Below are 18,318 nucleotides of genomic sequence, written 5' to 3' on the forward strand. Positions count from 1 at the left end.
CGAAGATAATAACGATTTTAAGCGTGATTTCGGCGCGAACGATCCCCTTGGAAAACTATTGCCAATCATTCCCGCGCGACCTCTTATCGTCCCAGGCGAGCAATGAATTACGCGGCGCGATCGCCAGCGCCGCGACGAGAGGGACGTCTTCATCCTGTGCACGCGCTGCCACCCGAAGAGTGAACCAATCGATCGTGAGTTACGACATCGAGCGTCGATCGGCTATTCGGGTGCCGCTCGAGAAACGGCAGTTCGAACTTGTTCCCCGTTTAACCCCTACGACTCGAGAGCACTTTAACGGTCAGTTACACCGATTTCGGAGGGACAAGATTTAAGGGTGGCGCTCGCGCAAGCGTGTATCGATCGACGGAGATGAAGAGAGCGAGGCGACTTTTAAATTTCGACCTACTAACTGCGGCCAAGACGCGTACGCTTGTCCATCGGTCGGTGATCCTCGGTAGGTTGGATCAATTAGAAGCGTAGCCGCGACGGCAGAGCGGACAGGCGTGTACAAATGGTTTCGGTTTCTGAAAAAGGTCCGAGACGGAGATGGAGACGGGCTCCGGACTGTCTATTTCACCGCGAGTCCCTGTTTTATTTACTCGCAACATACGCCAGACAGAGCGATGACCGCGCTTTATTTGCCCGGGCTGCATGCAAACGGTGCTTTTGATTGATCGTCCCTCATTATGCGGAAATACCTCGGTTCGGTTGTTGTTCAGTGGCTGCTCGGTTCCGCGTGATTAAGCGTCCCGCGATAGAACCCGCGTTCCTTTTTCGGCTCTGTTTACAATTTCCGTGGTCCGGCCATTCGACTCGGCCAATTGGCATCGCAATGCCGGGGATCTTTCTCGCGCAGGATCTCGCGTTCAATCTCGGTAATTTCGGTACCAAAATGGCCGCGCGCGGTCCCGTTCGACGCGGAAAAATTTGCAGACGGTTTAAGCCGGTCCGTTTCCTTTGAGGGCGAACGGTCGTTCGGATGGTGCCACGATAAAATTACACGTCTGAGGGTTCCGCGACGCGATGGCTTCTCTCGCCCTCCGGCGAGGATATTTCGCGTACTTTCCACTCGGTATGCTGACCCGGCAGACCTCGCTGGATGGATGCTATCGGCGATGGATCGCGGCAGCGTTTTCGACGTCAATTCGCGATCAGACCGGAAATATTTCCCGCGTAAAAATCGAATATGAATACGAACAGAGATACCATTTGCGCGGTGTGCAACGATTTATACCCCTTGGCATGGGACGGAGCTGGATCGATCGATCGATCAGCAACGCTCGCTCCCGCGTACCGATCGACGTGTCACGTCTAATCGACATTCTCCGGATTGCGATCTAGATACCGCGAATCTTGCTCGAGGAATGGCGTTACAAAGCAGACTGTGTAACGCCTCGAACGAAAATCCATCCTATCTTGCTCCTGGCGAATAATCCCAATTAGCGCCGATGAAAACCGAGGAATTATTAACGCGGAATGCATTTACTCGGCTCCCTTCCATCCCGTGGAATTTCATCCGTTACAACTGCCCGTTTCCCCCGTTTTTCTCCGCGAACCGCGTCGTTAAAACGCCTCCCAGGGGCTGCCACGACCGGACGTAAATAGCTTTGCGAGCTATGGTAGTCTGGCTTAATGGTCTTCGGTGGTCAGAATCTTTGAAAGTGACTGTATTTAACCGCGTTAGCACTCGTCGGACGGAAAACGATTTATCGTCATTGGAAAAAAGAACTCGCGTGAGAGAAAGAGAGAGAAGACAGGGTCTTGCGAACGATGGGAGCATACACGCGCGGAAATGAAAATCGGTTCGATCGTTACTGGGATACGCGGGCCGGACGAGCACTCGGAACGGAAGCGATCCACCTGATCGAGAAATAAAGCCGACGATTATATTAACCGTGCCCTCCGCACGGAAATAGTAACTCATCGTCTCGTATCGAAAGCACTCGTTCCTCGGTTCTTCCATTTCAGGATTCGAATCCTATTAACGATTCATCTCACGCGAATGGAGCGGAAAATTGCGAGGTCCGAGGTCGACGAGAGTGTCGGGGTGGAAAGAGAAGAGACGCGAAACGGAAGATGTTAATCCTGCTACGTTTAATCGAGGAATCGTCGGTTCGTTCGAGGTCATTTTTCCGTGTTCCGCGTACAATGCCGCGTTTGATCGACGCACGGAGAAAGGGAGCTCGGCAATTATATCGTCCTTACGCGTTCCTTTCGCCGGATGAAATTCAAGGAGTTCGTTAACTCCTCGGGGGAAGTGGCAGGAGGCGCGTGCATTCAAAGAGTCGCGTTGCCAGCGTGTGCGTATGCATTTCCATCGACCGCGTCTCTTTCACTCCGTTGATGAGGAAAACGGGAATGAAAGATGCGCCTCGAAGCGACTGCTTCTTCGATTTTCTTTCGATCAATTCTCAACGCGAACCTAGAAAATTCTTTTACCCCTTGTGCTCGGAACTAACGCGCCACGTATCTCGCAAGATGGCTTCTCGAGTCTCAACCTAACTAACAAACAAAGCTTCTGCAACGGGATATCTGAATAAGTTGTACGGAGTATCCGCATCGATCTTACCTGGTCTCGAGAAGGAAAAGGAAAGGCTATCGCGATCATCGTCCCATCCTCTGCGACGGAGCGCTCTTCAACTGGAATACACACGTCCTTGGAAGCTAACAAAGTGAGCGGTTCGTTGTTGACGAATCCGCTCGGCACAGGCATCAGCATTGTTACGGTTATCGGTGGAAAGGAAGGAGGTTGGCTGGTAGGAGGGGCGTACAGCTGGCCGGAGGTTGCAAATACGAGGAACGTGGACGACGGTGCACGCGTAGTATCGGCGATATTCGGCGGCGAGGCAGTTGCGCGGCGAACGGCCACGGAAGAGGCCGCGAAACGCGCTCCGTTCCGCTCGCATCCTTACCTCTCGCCATACGCTCGTTACGTACGCGAAAAAACGAAACCGGTTCCGCGAACGAGCCTCGGATTTTTAGCGAGCGACCGTCGAAAAGTACTCGCGGTTAGAGGACGCGGGAAACGTTCGAACGATACGTGAGTGCGTTTTCGATCGCACCCTGCTCGCCAACGAAATTACCCACGAAAAGTCCGAGGGTGCTCGTCGAACGGTGAATCGGACACTTTCGATAGGAAAATATTCGCGTTACGGACGGGTGCGCGGCCGATCGGTCATTCCCAGCTAACGAGTAGCGAACGAGTCGCCCATTTCCCACCACCCTGTATCGGAACGCGCGGCTGCTCCACGCGAAATGAAGATTTCCCATATGAATAGCGACGCGCTCTTTTCATTACGTTTACACACATACGGTAACGGTTGAAAAACTAATATCGCCCAGCAATTCATACCAGCGGACGTATATCTGCTCTCTCTCTTAAAAGACTGTTCACCCGCGATTCGAGGGCGATTCGATTCCGCGCATTTACCAAGGGGACCTCCATTTTCCGTGTCGTTCATCGCGTCGCTGGGATACCAGGCGACGATGCAGTCGGTGATAATTTTATCAGGACGGTTTTTCATCGGTGAAACGCTGCAGCGTTCGATATCGTTCCCTCAGCGGCTGCTCTTCGAAAGCGGAAGGCGGTCGAAGACAAACGACGGGAAGAGAAGGACGGACGGGATGATTGAAATTGTCGTCACGTACGCTGGGTGCGTTCTCTTTGCGCCACGTTCAAAGTCGCAACGCGGCACGTTCGCCGACCGATTCCAGAGTTTTATCAAAATTTTACGAACCCCCGGGCGTCACCTTCCCTCAAAGAGCTGCTTCGTCGCCCCGTGATTCGCTTCGTTCTTTCACCCTAAATCGGGGTGCGCTGACCCCGCATGGCGTGGACCAATCGAACCAGTTCAGGTTCGTTCGGACAAGAATGGTAGCCAGAATTCTCTGCTCTATCGAAAGACGCGAGTCTATTCGCGGTGTTTATTTCGAGAAACCAAGTGCAACTACTCGGATCGTTCTTCGATTATGCTTCGCTTGAAAAGTCTTCGGAAGATCGATGTTCTTCACCAAGCTTCCAACTCGTAATAGTTTGTCTAAAAGCAGTTCGGTTCCTCGATCCCTCGAACGATATCGAAACATCGCAGCTGCTTCGAGTCGAGCTTGTGATTCGCGAAGTTACGACAAACAGAAGTGCATTTGCATTCATTTGCCGTGAACTTCCTTTGTACGTAATGGAAGTCCACCGTGCCGGTGTAATTTCAAAGTTACACCGACGGTGATTTAAATAACAGAACTCTCTATTCGAGCGTCCCCCTCTCCCTCTTGTAATCGCTGAATTCATCGAGAGATGATATCCTCTGGTCCCGTTGCAGCTTTCACGGTCGATGGTAACGTTCGATGATCTTAACGTTCTCCACGTTGAACGACTTCTTCGCGAAGTCACGAATCCTCGAACTTCGCCAGGTTCTCCAGCGAGGCAACGATCGCGCTCGTCCATCGTCGCCTGATTTTCCGGGGCGTTCAACAGCCGGAATCCGCGTCCGGCAACCGGCGAAATTACGTCGCGCCAGGGAAAATTTAATTGCGGCCTCCCAGCTCCCATATTCCTGCTGTTAATTCGTCGATCGAGCGGCCCCGTTCCTCGGTTAATATCGTCCGCTCGAACGGATTCGAAATTTAGCTGTCCGAGGTTCTTCTCCCATCGTGATCCCTGAAACCACCGCTAAATTATGTATCCTCCAGGCTGAAATGTTCGATTGCGGTCTACCATCCCGCTCGAACGTACGCGAGTTACTGTTTTTCCCACGAGAAATTCTTTGAAATCTCTGAAGCCACGGTGCTCCGATATTCCCTGGCAAACCGGTTAACTAGGAAGATCTGGCTGTACAAAGTATCTCGAGGAAGACAATTGATCCCGTCGCACGGAATCGCGCTTCGATTCCACGCGGAGCGTCCTTTTGTAACGAAACTGCTCGAAGAGCAGGGCTGGAGGGAACGCGCGCGTTGAAGTTTCCAGGTAGTTCTACTCGAGAAGCTAGCAACTTCTTTATGATAACGAGCCAGCATCCCCAGTCGTGCGACGGAACGCGTCGCTTTATCGTCCATTGTTCCTCAGGTGTTTCGCGCTCGAGGCGACAACAGTCATCGAGGGAAATCGACGCTGTTCGACTCTCCTGGAACGAAAGTTGCCCGATTACGGGCGAACCTCGCGAAGCGTTAAGACGCGTTGGAATTCGGTGAAAAGTCGTCGGTAGTGGAACTAGCTCGACGCTGGAGTTGCGCGAGAAGTTTCGAACTCTGTAATCTTCGTAGCTAATCGCCGCGATGGACCAACTCGGTACCGCGTCTCACAATTATTAGCCCATCCAGCGAGCAAAGTCGGTTTCCGTCTGCAGCGGTTATCGGGCGAGCGAAGCCACGAGTTCGCTCGGCTCGTAAGGGAACCGAGAACTGGTTTCCACTTACGCGATGACCTAATAGAATCGTGCAACTATGCGAGCACCACGGTTCACCGAAAGAAACGCGTTCCACGCGCCAGAGGCGTAGAAAAAGATTTGCGTGCACGGAGTCGAGATCGGTGGATTATGGCGTCGCGGTCGGACGATTAACAGGGGAATCGTAATTGTTCCTGCCCGTTTCGCAACCGAACGGTAACTGGTTGAAATTGCGGAGGAAGCAAGACAGATGGACGTGGTTTTCTAATTAGCGTCGGTTCTCGTATTCTCTTCTCTTCCGAAGCTACTTCTTCCGCGCGTCGAGCGCTATTTTTTCGCTCGTTTCGCGAACGAGCACGCTCCCGTCGACGGCCCTCGGTTCGGATTGATCCATCAATAGTCATAGAATCCCGTCATAATTGCGTGCGCGCGCGTGGAGAGATCGTTCAGAATTTATGCCTGCGCGTAATATAGCGACCTGGACACCAATTACAGGGGTTAATGGCGCCGTTCTGGTTAAACTAGTTAGATCCGCGCGATATTCGCCCCGTGGAAACGCATCCAGCGATTCACTTGGCCGTGCGTACCCGACCGCGAGGACACCGTTCGCGAGGGCCACCCTCACGGTTTCGAGTGGTCTGCCCGTTCGAGAACGCGAACAATTCATTGCCGGTGGAACGTGATTTTCGTTTAATTTTCGTGCCGACTGTGAAGTGACCGACCAAGCGGGCCGCGCAGCTTTTTCAGCTGTCCACACCCCCCCGCGCACCCTTTTAGCGTTTATTAACTTTGCCAAGCTTTTACCATAATTTCGCGTCCGTATCGGAATGATTGCAGCGCGCGACGCGCGGCCAGGGAGATGCGAAGCGGAGGGAAGGAATCGAAAGCGACCGATGAAAGAGAGAGAGAGAGAGAGAAAGAAAAAAAGAGGCACATCGGTATAATATCGCGAGTAAATTGGCAAAGTTTGGCGATCTTGGAAGCTGCATCCGGAATTTACTCGGTACCACCGCGGTTATATTTGCCTCTCCAATTACGTTATTCGCCCGATAAAAAGTTCACTCAAGACCGCCGCGCTCCTCGATAGTTTCCAAGTTATCGACGAAGCAAGGGGCTCGAGGCTCGTATCTCGCGATACAACTTCAACCTTAACCGCCGTAAAAAAGAGGGGCCTATCTCTCTGGCTGCGAGGCTCGAACGTCGAAAGGTGGTCGCGGTCGGATCGAAGAACGCGGACCGCCTCCCTCTCGCCAGGCACTCCGGATGGCTCACCCGAAATCTCTCATTCCTACGCGTCGGCATTCGAAAGCTGGATCGCGCGGTGCATAGGTCGGAAAACACGTGGACGATTCGAGGGAGCCATGTGCAACGGGGTTGCAACGCGGAGCTGCGCGAATTCCGGCCGCGCGCGTTCTCCAGTTTCCTCCCACTGCACCGGTCGGTTAATCGGCCGCCGCCAGCGTCCCTCGGACTAGCATTCGCCGGCGAGCGTCTGCGCGGCTCGCCTGGCTCTTTGCCGGCACGCGGACGGGATCGCGATTTTAAAACCGTACCTACGCATCGCCGCCAGTCGACGCGGAATACTTTGCTCGAACGGTTCCTCCGCGGCGTCGTTACGCGCGACGGTTGTGCGCGTCACTCGCGATCACCAGGACCGATCGAACGCGCACTGAAGAGGACCGAGAAGACGGACGAAGAGGATCGGAAGATGAGTATCACACGTTTGACAGACACGAAACGAGGGCCACGATACCGCACGATGCTTGTCTGCGTGAATAGTGGTAAACTGGGCCAGGCAGCAAGTGTAAACACGGGATCGAGGGGTGCGCGGTGGTCAGGCCGTATCAGAATTGCGCATGGAACGGAACTGAAGCCGCGATCGAAGGATCGTCGAGGAGAATCGGGAGAGAAGCGAGAGAGACCAGCGGCCGTAATACCGAACGCATTGGCACGAGGCTGGGAGTCTCTCGGGCGGCCCCTCGGGGGTGAACCACGATCGACGCTCATGTGTACCTCGGCCGCTTCGCTTCGCCTATTTTTCGCCTAATTCTCGCGCGCGCGTCTATCGCGTCCTTCCGACAAAAGAGGCATCGATCAAGGCTCGTAAAACTTGGACGACGTTTGGCACTGAAGCCACCCCCTCTCGATGCAGTCTGTTCTTCCGCTTCTTCTTCCTCCTCACTGTTTCGTTACCCCGACACGCGGTCAGGTGCGCGCGCGCACACCGCTTTATTCTGATTCACCACCTGAACCCTCTCGTCGCACCCGCTTCTCTTCGTCACTCGCTGCGATTGCATTAACCGCCGGCCGCCTCTTTTGCCGCCTGTTTTCCAGCTTCCGCGCTCAACTATTGGCAACGCGCGATCTTTTCTGCACGTCTTCTCCACTCTGTACACTTATCCGCGTACCTACCCCGGTCTTAACCAGAGAACATTATCGTTATCGCAACCTTCTCACCCTTTGCGTTTCCGCTCTTCACTGTTTCATCCTCCATTCTCTCTGTCTCTATCCCTTTCTTCATCTCTGTCTACCTCGAATAGGAAGGACATCGTTGGAATCGCGGTCACTGTAAAAAGGCAGCTCTTTCTCGCACCTCTTTCTTGCACGCGTCCACACGGGCTATTCATCGCGACAGAGAGGCACGAAACAGGTCGACGAAAATCCGCATCGTACCCGAGCACAGACGATGCGTCATTCTTCTTTTTCGTTCGCGCAGGATGCGTCAGTTCTGTCCTGGATCTCGCCATCGTCCGGAGGTCGACGAAAGTTCATCGAGAAAGGTACGATCGTTTCTCCCATCGTTCGACACGCTCTCGTTCGTCGATTAACGATTCGGTGAAAAAAAAAGGCTGTCGCGCGGAAGAAAGACACCGGCGGATTGACTTCTTTATTCGCGCGTACCAACGTACAACGCCAGCGGGGGTAATTGCGAAACCCTGTACGGGAGGGTCGACGCTTCCGCGCGTCGCCTCCAGCCCCGTTCGTTTTACATCCACCGCAGCCACCGCCGCCATTAATCTTCGCGACCTTTCCCGCGCTATTACTCGCGAAAAAGGAAACAAACGCCACGGGCGAAAGTATTTAATGACCTACAAGTTGCCAGCTTCGTCGAGAGTAACGACGATTCTCCGCCGATAAACGATGGAAATTGGACGGTCCGTTTCGTCGAGATCGAAACCGACCTCTCCTGCCTCTGTCTTCCACGTCCTTTCGGTTTCTTCGCTGGCTTGGAACTCCCCTGAAATCCTTATCGTTAACTACCTTTTCCCTCTCTCTCTCTCTCTCTGTCTCTCGTGACAGAAAGGTTACCACGCGGGATCACCCGTTAGGATTCCGTTAAGGCCACTGACACTCGGCGTTCGCCGTGTCGGTGGCTCTGCGCCGCCGCGGATAATCGATTTCCGGAGAAACGATCCCGATTTCGCGGTGAGGTCCGCGAATCCGCCGCTTTCTTGAACGCCTTCGGTGAATTATCCGCGAAAGACGGAGCGTTCCACGTTTCTTATCCCGATAAATCCGTTCTCCCGAGCACAGGACGATGATAAAAGAGAGCCAGAGCCGCGCTTTCCACGACGATCCCGTGAAAAGTGACGCGTTCTCGAGGGACGCGGAGGGAAAGTTGCGCGATTAGCCGAAGAAACCGCGGCCGCTCGATGAAATTAGAGGGATTAAGAAGGAAGCGTCTGGTGGCAGGCTTAATAGATGCAAGTATTTTCCACCGGAGAGCCTCTCAGGAACGATTAAGCGAGGGAAACGGGAATTTAAATTGGCGAAGGATCGAAGGAAGACTATTAATACACTTCAAAGACCGCAGCTCCTCGGCAATTTCAACTCGTCTACTCCTTTTTCATCGTTGGCCCTCGCGCTTGACGCGAGCCCTTCTTCTTTCGACGCCACCGTCTCCCCATGTGATTTTTCATCCCGTCCATGTAACGAATTATTCCACGATTTAGAGAATTGATATCGGTTGAACGCGATTCCTGGTCGTGACTCGTGTTCGCCTCGTGAATCGAGGGCTGTTTATTTAACCGCAGCTGGAGAACAGATGTCGGACGAGAAACAGACGGACCGAATTTTCCACCGCCCACGATGACCGTGCGTTATTGATTTCTCGTGCTTGCGAACAGCGAGCAATAATTGATAGATCGCGTTCGAAATACATACATACGCTCCGACTATATTATGGTTGGTGGTGCATTAACAGAGACCTGCCACTGAAGCCGCTATAGTCGCGCCAGGGACTCGGCTCGGGTTATCGACAACGCGATACTACTCTTAACGAAGGTCGCTGCTTCGACGTAAAGTATCGTCGACGAGTTTATAAAAAAACTGTTCCAACAGACGTGAAATTCACTTCGTCGGCTGGTATCGATTATTTTGCTCGTCCCGCGGCAGTCGTTGGTAATTAAATTATAATTAACACGCTCGCCCGGAGAGAATGATTACGAGATACTGCCGGAAATGTTGATTGATACCTTTCCACGCGTTTCTCGCGGAAACGCGCGAACCAGCCGGAATAACTCGCGCTCGTTTTCCTGTTCCGCGCAACTTGCGCCAGAAACCTTTCTCGTCTACGAGCCGTTAATTTCACGGATTGATTTCAACTCGCGCTTCCATCCGTCTTATCGCGGATATATTTTATCCGTCACGCGTACAACAATCGCTTCCGATTGCCCGAAATATCCCTCGAATCTCGTGGGTATTTCGAACGCGCGACATCGAGCAGGCTCTATCAAGAATGAAAATTAACCGTCGAGGTTTGGATAATTAACCCGTCAGGGATATTCGCTAATGATGCTCCGTAATTCATCCCCTCCTCTCGAACGTGACAGTTCGAAGAGTCGAGAATCATTTTAAAATTCATCTAAACTTCGTAGCGAAATTTTCTAAAACATAAAACGTTGTTACGACTCACAATCGTCGTGCGCTATTAGTCGTGGAACACTGTTAGTACACCAGTGACGTTAGCTTCGCTCGATTTGGTCATCGTTTCCGATCGACTGGATAACGTGCAGCGGGGGTTCTGTTCATAGAACTTTCCGTTGGAAGACGGTGGCCTCGAGCCAGCAGAAGTTGAAGAACAAAGGGGGGAGAGGTAGCGTAAGGATCGATCAAAGTGGCGAATCGTCGAATAATCAAAGACGCGAACCGAGTACGTAGACATCGTTTTTCCTTCGCGTCGCGTCTCGATATCTGTAATCAGGATAATGGGCATCGGTACTGCGGCGCGATCGCGTTCAACAGCAACGTCCGAGTGGTTCTCGAGGAGCGTTTCCGGCGCGCGTGGTTGCAACCCTCGAAAATTACGCAAAATTTTCGCGATCGAGTCTAGGTAATTGTTCCACCGAGGATGGTGCGGTTTCTAGCAATTACCGGCTGTAAAAGATATTTTCGAGGACGATCCAATATCGACGCGTAACTCCGTCCGCGGAACGTTCTGATCGATGTTTGGTTTACGTTTGTCCGTGCAATTTGCGCCGTACGGTACGAACGGGGAAACTTTTAATCTCGCGAGCCTCCGCGCGGTTACGCGCGCCCGATCGAATCATCGATTCGTCGAGGTTATTCGGATTAATGGCTCTCTCTATCTCTAAACCGCGTGAACCTTCGACGCGGAGCCAGCTGCGAAGTCGGCTAAAACGTTTCAGCTGCGTCTCGACTACGCGCGAACCATACCCGACCTTCCCAGCTGCATAATTTACCCGTTTTAACGCGCGTCCAAGTAGCTCGCGCCACGGCATCGTCGTTGACTAATTAACCACCTTAATTGCATCGACGGCCGCTTAAAAATACGTGACCCAGATACGAACAGAGGGGAGGAGCGTTTCGTTTCCTTGAACAAACTCGATGGAGGATTCGTGTCGGTCCTTCAACGAGCCAACAAAACGGATGCGACTTCTTAATAAACGGGAAGAACCGCGCGAGGCGCCTTCGGTTCGTTCGTTACTCGTGTCGCCGGTGAATTAAAAGAATTCCACCCCGTTCGCGAGCTCGCAGCAACGCGTGGGCGGTATATCAGTGGCACGAGGCCGCGCTATCACTCGTTCCGCGAGAATTATGCAACGCTCGAGTTGCACCGTCTACCCGGAGTAATTTATCGGTCCAGCAGCAGCTGGTTATTTTCGCGATACGCCTGTTTCCTCGGCCATTCTCATCGCACCCCCGAGCAATCGCGATTTATGCGCCACCTCAGGATGCGCTTCGATCGCGCGGGATTCGTTGCCCTCGCCAATTTCGTTGGCCACGTATAAATCTCGGAACCGTTGGATTTTAAATATTGCAAATCGATGCGATCCTGGTATTATATAATATATTATAGTATAGAAAAAGAAGTTTAACGCGACGAGAAGCGCTCCGGTGGATTTAAGGGACGTCCATTCATCCATAATCTTGTTACCGTTTCCAATAGACAAGATCCGAATATATCGCGCAAAGTTTGCGGCGATTTAATACCTCGTGATGGCACGACGCGTCGAAGCGGTTGGTGATTATTTTCATGGCACGTCGACGCTACTGTTCGCCTACCTGAGAAATTGCATTCACCGTCCCCCTTGTGGATATTATAATTTTTGATTGACCGGGACATAATTTCCGCTCCGCTCTCTCCTCGGTTCGAACGGAAGCGCTCGTCGTTCGGCGAGCTTCTGTCTGGTAAATAAGTTGCCCGTCGACGAGCATTAACTTCGTCTCCGCTTCGTGGACGTCTATCTTTGGCGTGGTTGATTTTTTTGGTTAACGTCAAGTTCGTTTATTTTCGTCTCTTCGAGGCGTCTCTCTCGGGAATTAGCGAGGCAAGATCGAGAAATTGGCAAAACTCGCTGCTGAAATTCGGTTCGATTCGGTCGCGAGAACGAAATTTCGAGCCGCTCGTGAGAATGAGGGAGCGCGCCGATTCCCGTGGTAGCTCGAGAGCAATGATCGCGGATAATGTCGGGCCGATCGAAAAATTCGCGAGCCTAGACAGCGACTTAATACCATCTGCGGTCGGGAAACACCCATTCGACTACCCTTTACAACCACCACCTGTCACTCTAATATATCTTCCGCTGGCTGCGGTGCGCCTACGTCTACGTTATCAGTGGATAGCCAGGTGATGAATCGCGCCAGCCCACGAACCGAACCCGTACCCGAAGAAATCGACAATCGTGTATTAAATTATTCGCTCGAAACCGCTCGAGTGCTCTCTTTCTCCTTTTTTCCCGCACGCCGCCGCGCTTTCCCGTATCGTATTCCTCGAGTGCCTTTGATCGATCGACACTTTTCGTCGGCTTTGAGAGACCCGCGAGAGCCGCGTTTCCAATGGGAACATTTTCGCGGCGGTTCTCGAGAGAGCGAGAGTATCGATCATCGAGGAAGTTTCGTTGCTTGTTTTAAATTATTCGACGCGATGCCAACGAAACGGCGGAACTTTACACTGAGTTCACTCGTTAATATCTAATCGCGGACGAGAGCCAAACTAACGCGAGACCATATTCTGTAAAACCGAGTTCAGTTATTATACGTGCATTACCTTAGGCGCTCCTTCTTTACTCTCCAAGATGGCGTGTGCGTATAAACGAGTCCCGCGGAACCGTACAATCGACTCGGCACGCTTCGTTATATTTTCATAAGCGAGATTTTTACGAGAAAAGTGTAATCGCTGTTGTTCTACTCTGTTAAATAATAGATGCGTTACGCTGGCTCTCGGGTGCCATAAACGGAACCGAGCGATTCTCTTGAACGCTCCTTCCAAATATCCACGCACCACCGAAGGAAACCCGCAATTTTGAAACGAACACGGAGCATTGAAAATATTTGCAACGTCGCGCAAATGGCGTGCAGCAAAAACGCAGAGAAGACTCGCAGCGAAATTGCATAAATTCGAAGGGGGTAAAAAAAGGCATTAGAGGATAAAGGGGGGTAGAGAAAGAGAGGGCTGTCGTATCAGCCGGTCATTATCAAGATCGCAGCTGACAGTGACTTAGACCCCGTATGGTTTCACCGTGCAACCCTTCCCCCTTTCGCGCCACCTGAAGGCAATTCCAAAGGCGGCGGCGGCGGCGGCTGGTGCGCGACCGTTCCGCCATCGCGATCGTTCGTTCCGCAGCTGGAAAGAACCGAGGCCCCTTTTCGCGAACGAAACGCGCGGGCCCCGTTCGCATCGCGTTGTCAATCGTAATTGCGCGCGATTCCCGAGGAGTCGTAAACGAACGAGTCCGCGAGGCTCGTAAAACTCCGCCGGGAGAATTCGCGCGACGCACGCGAGGACACCCGCCGACAGGGTTCGAGTTATGCCGAGCTCGTTTCGCCACCTTCCTCCGAGCGGTTCCTGCTAGCCGATGCTCGTCGAAAGAATCGCGTCCAGATGACTGGGTCGCTCGAATATTCCTACGAACAGAGCAGATTTCGTTCGGTTCGAAGACACTCCGTCGGATTACCGATGTTATTTAATTAATTAACGACCCGCGAGGATTTCTGCAGTCTGTTAAACGAACAAAATTCGGTACGTACCGGATTCTGGCAAAAGCAGCTCGCGTTCGATTCGACAGGGTTCGTTTGTGAATTCCTAAGCGGCCCAATTACTGCGAACCGTTCATGGACTCGCGCGGCATATTTGCCTAGAATTATCACCGGTGCTGTTCCATCCTCAGAGGCAATCGAAGAGATCACCCTTTGGTTAAATATTGCGCGAATAATTATTCCGTCCATTACCCTAATTTGGTAGCTGCAGTATCTATGTGGATCGCACCGCAGGGGACGTTTAAGAATACGCCAAGTGGAGAGGCCGTTTAAGGAACAAGCGTGACTGTAAATGGAGTAACGGACGGAGGGTGGCGGCGCGAGCCCCTTCATTTTTCTTGGTGAACGTCCACCTGCACTAGCGAACGCAAAGGAAACATCAGCCGCATTGAGTGACTCACTCACGGTGACTCATGCATAATTTATTTAAACTGGATTAACGAACGGCCGTGGGGGGTGTCGCGCGAACGGAGAACAACGGTTTTCATAAATACGCCGCGATGGCGTTATGCAAATACCGTCTAAAATTGTAAACGAAACGTTACCGCGTCGATATTCCCCGCTCGAAATCATCGCGCGCGTGCACCACCGTAAATCTCGCGTATGAATGCTCGAATAAAGCGGTGGGACCTGGCGTTCGCTCGCATTTAAATTTCCGCCAGGTAGATCGCGTACTATTAACCCCTCCGCCGGCTCCTGCGGGAACGAATTTCGCCTGGTCCAATGGCATCGCGCGGAATTCGCGTGAAATTTCCGTGCGTCGCCAGGATGTATTAAATTAGGAAATCCGAGTGCGAATTAATTATCGCGGCGGTTTATCGCTCGATCGCGAAAGACTTGTGCAGAGACGCGAACGAACAGCGCATTGCAATCGATAATGTCGACTGTGAAAAAAGAAAATGGAGGCTAGCAGCAGTCTCCTCTGATTCGACGATTTTAAGGAAGCGAGTCCATTCGATGAAAATCGAGTATCCACGGTAGTAAATCCGTGTCCGCAAGAATTTTAAGAACCGTTCGGCTAAGATTTTTCTGCCTAACAATAGGACTGGGTTTCGTAGGAAGGATTAATAGTTGCGAGGAGTAGCGTCGCGCATAAATCAGCGGTAAGAAAGGGGTTCGCAATGAACGATATCCACGATTCGGGTGGATGGGAAATTTACGAGGTGACTCGGTGTCGCGACGACGCGAACGGAAGTTCCGCCGAATCGTCGGTAGACATTGAATACGCTCGGTTTGCCGCGACGAAAGCGCGTTGGTCGCGGCTGGTCGTTGCGGTTCTTATTAAGTTTCACAGCGATCGCGGTGGTACCAGCGAGTAAAACGACCATCGAGTTAGGATTGTGGACTCGCTTTCGAGCGACAGCCTCGTTCGTTCGATTTCGCATCGAGCGGGTCGCGAGAATGAAGGCGACGGTTTTCCTCGATCGCGGGGCGTCGTAAATCGTCGATTATGTAAACTAGCAATTTCAGGATGAGAAACGTCGAATCTCCGAGCTACGTCGCGTCTAACGCGAATACAAGCTTTTACTGGCTACGCTTCAAAGTACCCACCCCATTCTTCCGGCGATCGCGTTCCATTCGGGGTTGCGAGACCCCCTCGGCCACGTATCGCGAATCGATCACGCGGAGGCGAACCGTTTCTCCGCGTCGCTTGAAACGACCCACGTTCCGTTCTCAGCACGCAAAAATATCGGTCCCAGTTACGTGCGAACGAATAATAACCAAGGGAGCTTAAAGTAACGACGTCGAATCAATTTCTGATTGCAGCTTCGACGAGACGTCGATGGACAGCTGCCCGCTGTCGGCCATCACCGAGGCGAGGGGGACCGATCTGTCGAGGGATGCCGGAGAAGTGGAGGTGACGTCGCTGGAGGAGGCCAAGTCGGTGATAGCTGCTCTGAGAGCGAGGCAGAGGGCACAGGCGCATCAGATGCTCTCCTGGCGGAGGACGCTCAAGTTGCAGGTAAACTTTCTGATAGTTCCAGAGGTAAAGGTATCTATAATTAACGATCGATTGACTCTCACTTCGTCCACGGTCGTTGATTAAACCCATTATCCGGTAAAACGGTTCCGGGACGAGGATAGACGTCTCGTGACGTACGACTATTCCGTAACGGAGCCTCGCGTGACTCTCGACGATCTACTCGCTTCGCGGCCGGTGAATTCGTTAGAAAAAAAGCCCACTCTCGAAATTCAGTAAAGTGCTGCACGCTTGGTAATCGCGAACGATTTCGCCGGTCCCGAAGCGTGGCGAAGATCGTGGCTTCGGCGAAACGAAACGACGAGGAGAGGCGGCAAACGTAGAAACGGGAACCGGTGGATAGGGACTCGACACGCGAAACATAGAACGCGATATGGAAATGGCTAGAAGAAATACATCCAGGATGGAATGGACTGCGTCTGAATCGGAGGGTAGCCAGATAGACACCCCCTTCTACAGACACGAAAGAACCAAACAGAAAACCTGCGTCGAGCTATACTTTTCGTTCCTCAAACGATGCAGTTTTTACCACTTTTGCGCGAATAAAACTGTTGCTTGTAATTTCGCCTCCGTCGATTGTTTCGCGAGTTCCTCGAGTTGTCTCCGTCTCGAGTGCGAAATTGCGAAATTATCGAACAGCGTCGATCGCCTGCTTCCGACGCTTTTCAACTCTGCTCCCACGCCGGATGCGCAATTGGAGACAGACGATACGGGAGGTGTAACGAGTGCGCGGCCTATTTAAGGAACGTCTGTCAACGAAAGGAAATTCAAATTCAATCGCATTCGTTCCCTCGTAACGAAGAGACGTCCGCGGCTCTTAGCTCGCGTCTGATAAATCGATCCGGCGGAACTGATGGAGCAAGATCGATCACGGATGCAAATCAGAGCGAGTCGGGAGGCGGAATCGAGGGCAGACCGCGGCAAATCCGCGGCAATCGACGCGAGACGCGTTTCGTTCGGCGGCAGCGTCGACGTGAAAAACGCGCGTCGCTGAGGAACGGAGTAGCGGCCGCGTCGTTCGCTCTATGGATCGAGGAGGAGCCGCCTCTGTTGCTCTGGTTACCGACACTCTTTGTTTAATATTAATGCGACGAGAGTGGTGTGCTGCCTTAGGAACGTCTCCTACGGGCTCCTGTCCGTTGTCGAGGCTCCTTCGGATCGCGAGCGTGACGGAAAGAGTCGAACAGCCGTGGAAACGATCCGTGCTTGTTTGCTGTCGTTTAAACTTTAAATACTCGATAGATTGCTTTCGAATGCTGCTAGAAAAAGCATCTCGAGGCTGAAGTGGAACGGAAGAAAGCGGGAGTCGCTCGAGCCTAGTGAAAACCGTGAAGATTGAAACGTTAAATCGCAACTTATGAATCGTGACGCCACTGAGGCGACAGAACACGCGAGGGCCACGCGCGCGCAGGATCCGCCGTTCTGATTAACCGTAGACGAAGCGTTTAATTACGACGTAATCGTCGGCTGTTAGACGCGCAGCGACCCTTCACCGTGTTCGCGCACTCGAACGCATCGGCCGCCAAGCTTTTTGTTTGCTCGCGCTCCTTCACGCTTTCGTGAATTTCTCAAATCGTCGATCGTGATCTCGGACGCGTATCGAGCTACGGTCTACGAAAAGTGGAGAGCTGTGCAAATTTGAAAAGAACGCTACTTCCAGCCGAGACGGGAACTTAGGGATTTGTACCTTTTATCGGATACGTCGGAGGGAAGAATCAGCGATCTGTCCGTCGAGAGACTTGGCCGGTACGTTGCCTGATCGAAGCTGAAAGCTCTTCTTTTGTGAGCCTGAAACGTACCAATAGATGCAAAAACTGGTACTCGCGTAGGTTCGACTTTTCATTTGGCTACTGTTTTCTTGGAACAGTGCCGAGAGTCTTTCTTTCGGAAGGAAAACGGAAATCACGAGCGGGAAAAGATCGAATCGTACGAAACGAACGCGACGCAACCGAAAGTTTCATCGAATATTAAAATCGACGCAGAGATTTTTGAGAAATCCAGACCAACGGTTGAGGATCGCGTCCCTCGGGAAGTTGGCGATGGAATGCACGGGGGGCGGCTCGAAGCGATCGATATTCCAAAAGCTGGTTCAATGACATTCCGAAAGCGTTGACGGCGTTAAATTTTCCTCGAGTCCTTTGAGAATTAATAGGACACCCGGGACCTTGTAATCCAAGATGGTTGTCCGCTGCTGCGTACGATAGTCGTCGAAAATTTCTTTGAAGTCCATCGCGTGACGCGAACAGCAAACTTCCGCCCTCGAGTTGTCGTCTAACAAAAACGAGGATACCTCCGAAGCATCGCGCTAACGAGTTTTTTCAACATCCAGTCGCCACGAATTTCCCCTCTTCGAAGTCTGCTCTTCGTTTGCGCGGCCAATTTTACTAATAAATAATTGTTTGTACGTGAAACAGAGCCACTGTTTAACGATATCGATCTAAGCGAGGACGCTTGTAC

General features: G+C 52.3%; 1 protein-coding gene across 2 annotated transcripts in view; it reads left to right on the forward strand.

Moving 5' to 3' along the window:
- The window catches only part of LOC143426548 (uncharacterized), a 70,290-nt gene that overhangs the window by 50,334 nt on the left and 1,638 nt on the right, over nucleotides 1-18,318 (forward strand). For both annotated transcript variants that reach the window (XM_076900116.1, XM_076900113.1), the window contains exon 3: nucleotides 15,648-15,843. In XM_076900116.1, coding sequence (XP_076756231.1) covers nucleotides 15,648-15,843 — 196 coding nt within the window. The remainder of the gene's footprint in view (nucleotides 1-15,647; nucleotides 15,844-18,318) is intronic.

The sequence above is a fragment of the Xylocopa sonorina genome, chromosome 8, assembly GCF_050948175.1.
Source record: "Xylocopa sonorina isolate GNS202 chromosome 8, iyXylSono1_principal, whole genome shotgun sequence".
In the NCBI taxonomy this organism is placed as follows: domain Eukaryota; kingdom Metazoa; phylum Arthropoda; class Insecta; order Hymenoptera; family Apidae; genus Xylocopa; species Xylocopa sonorina.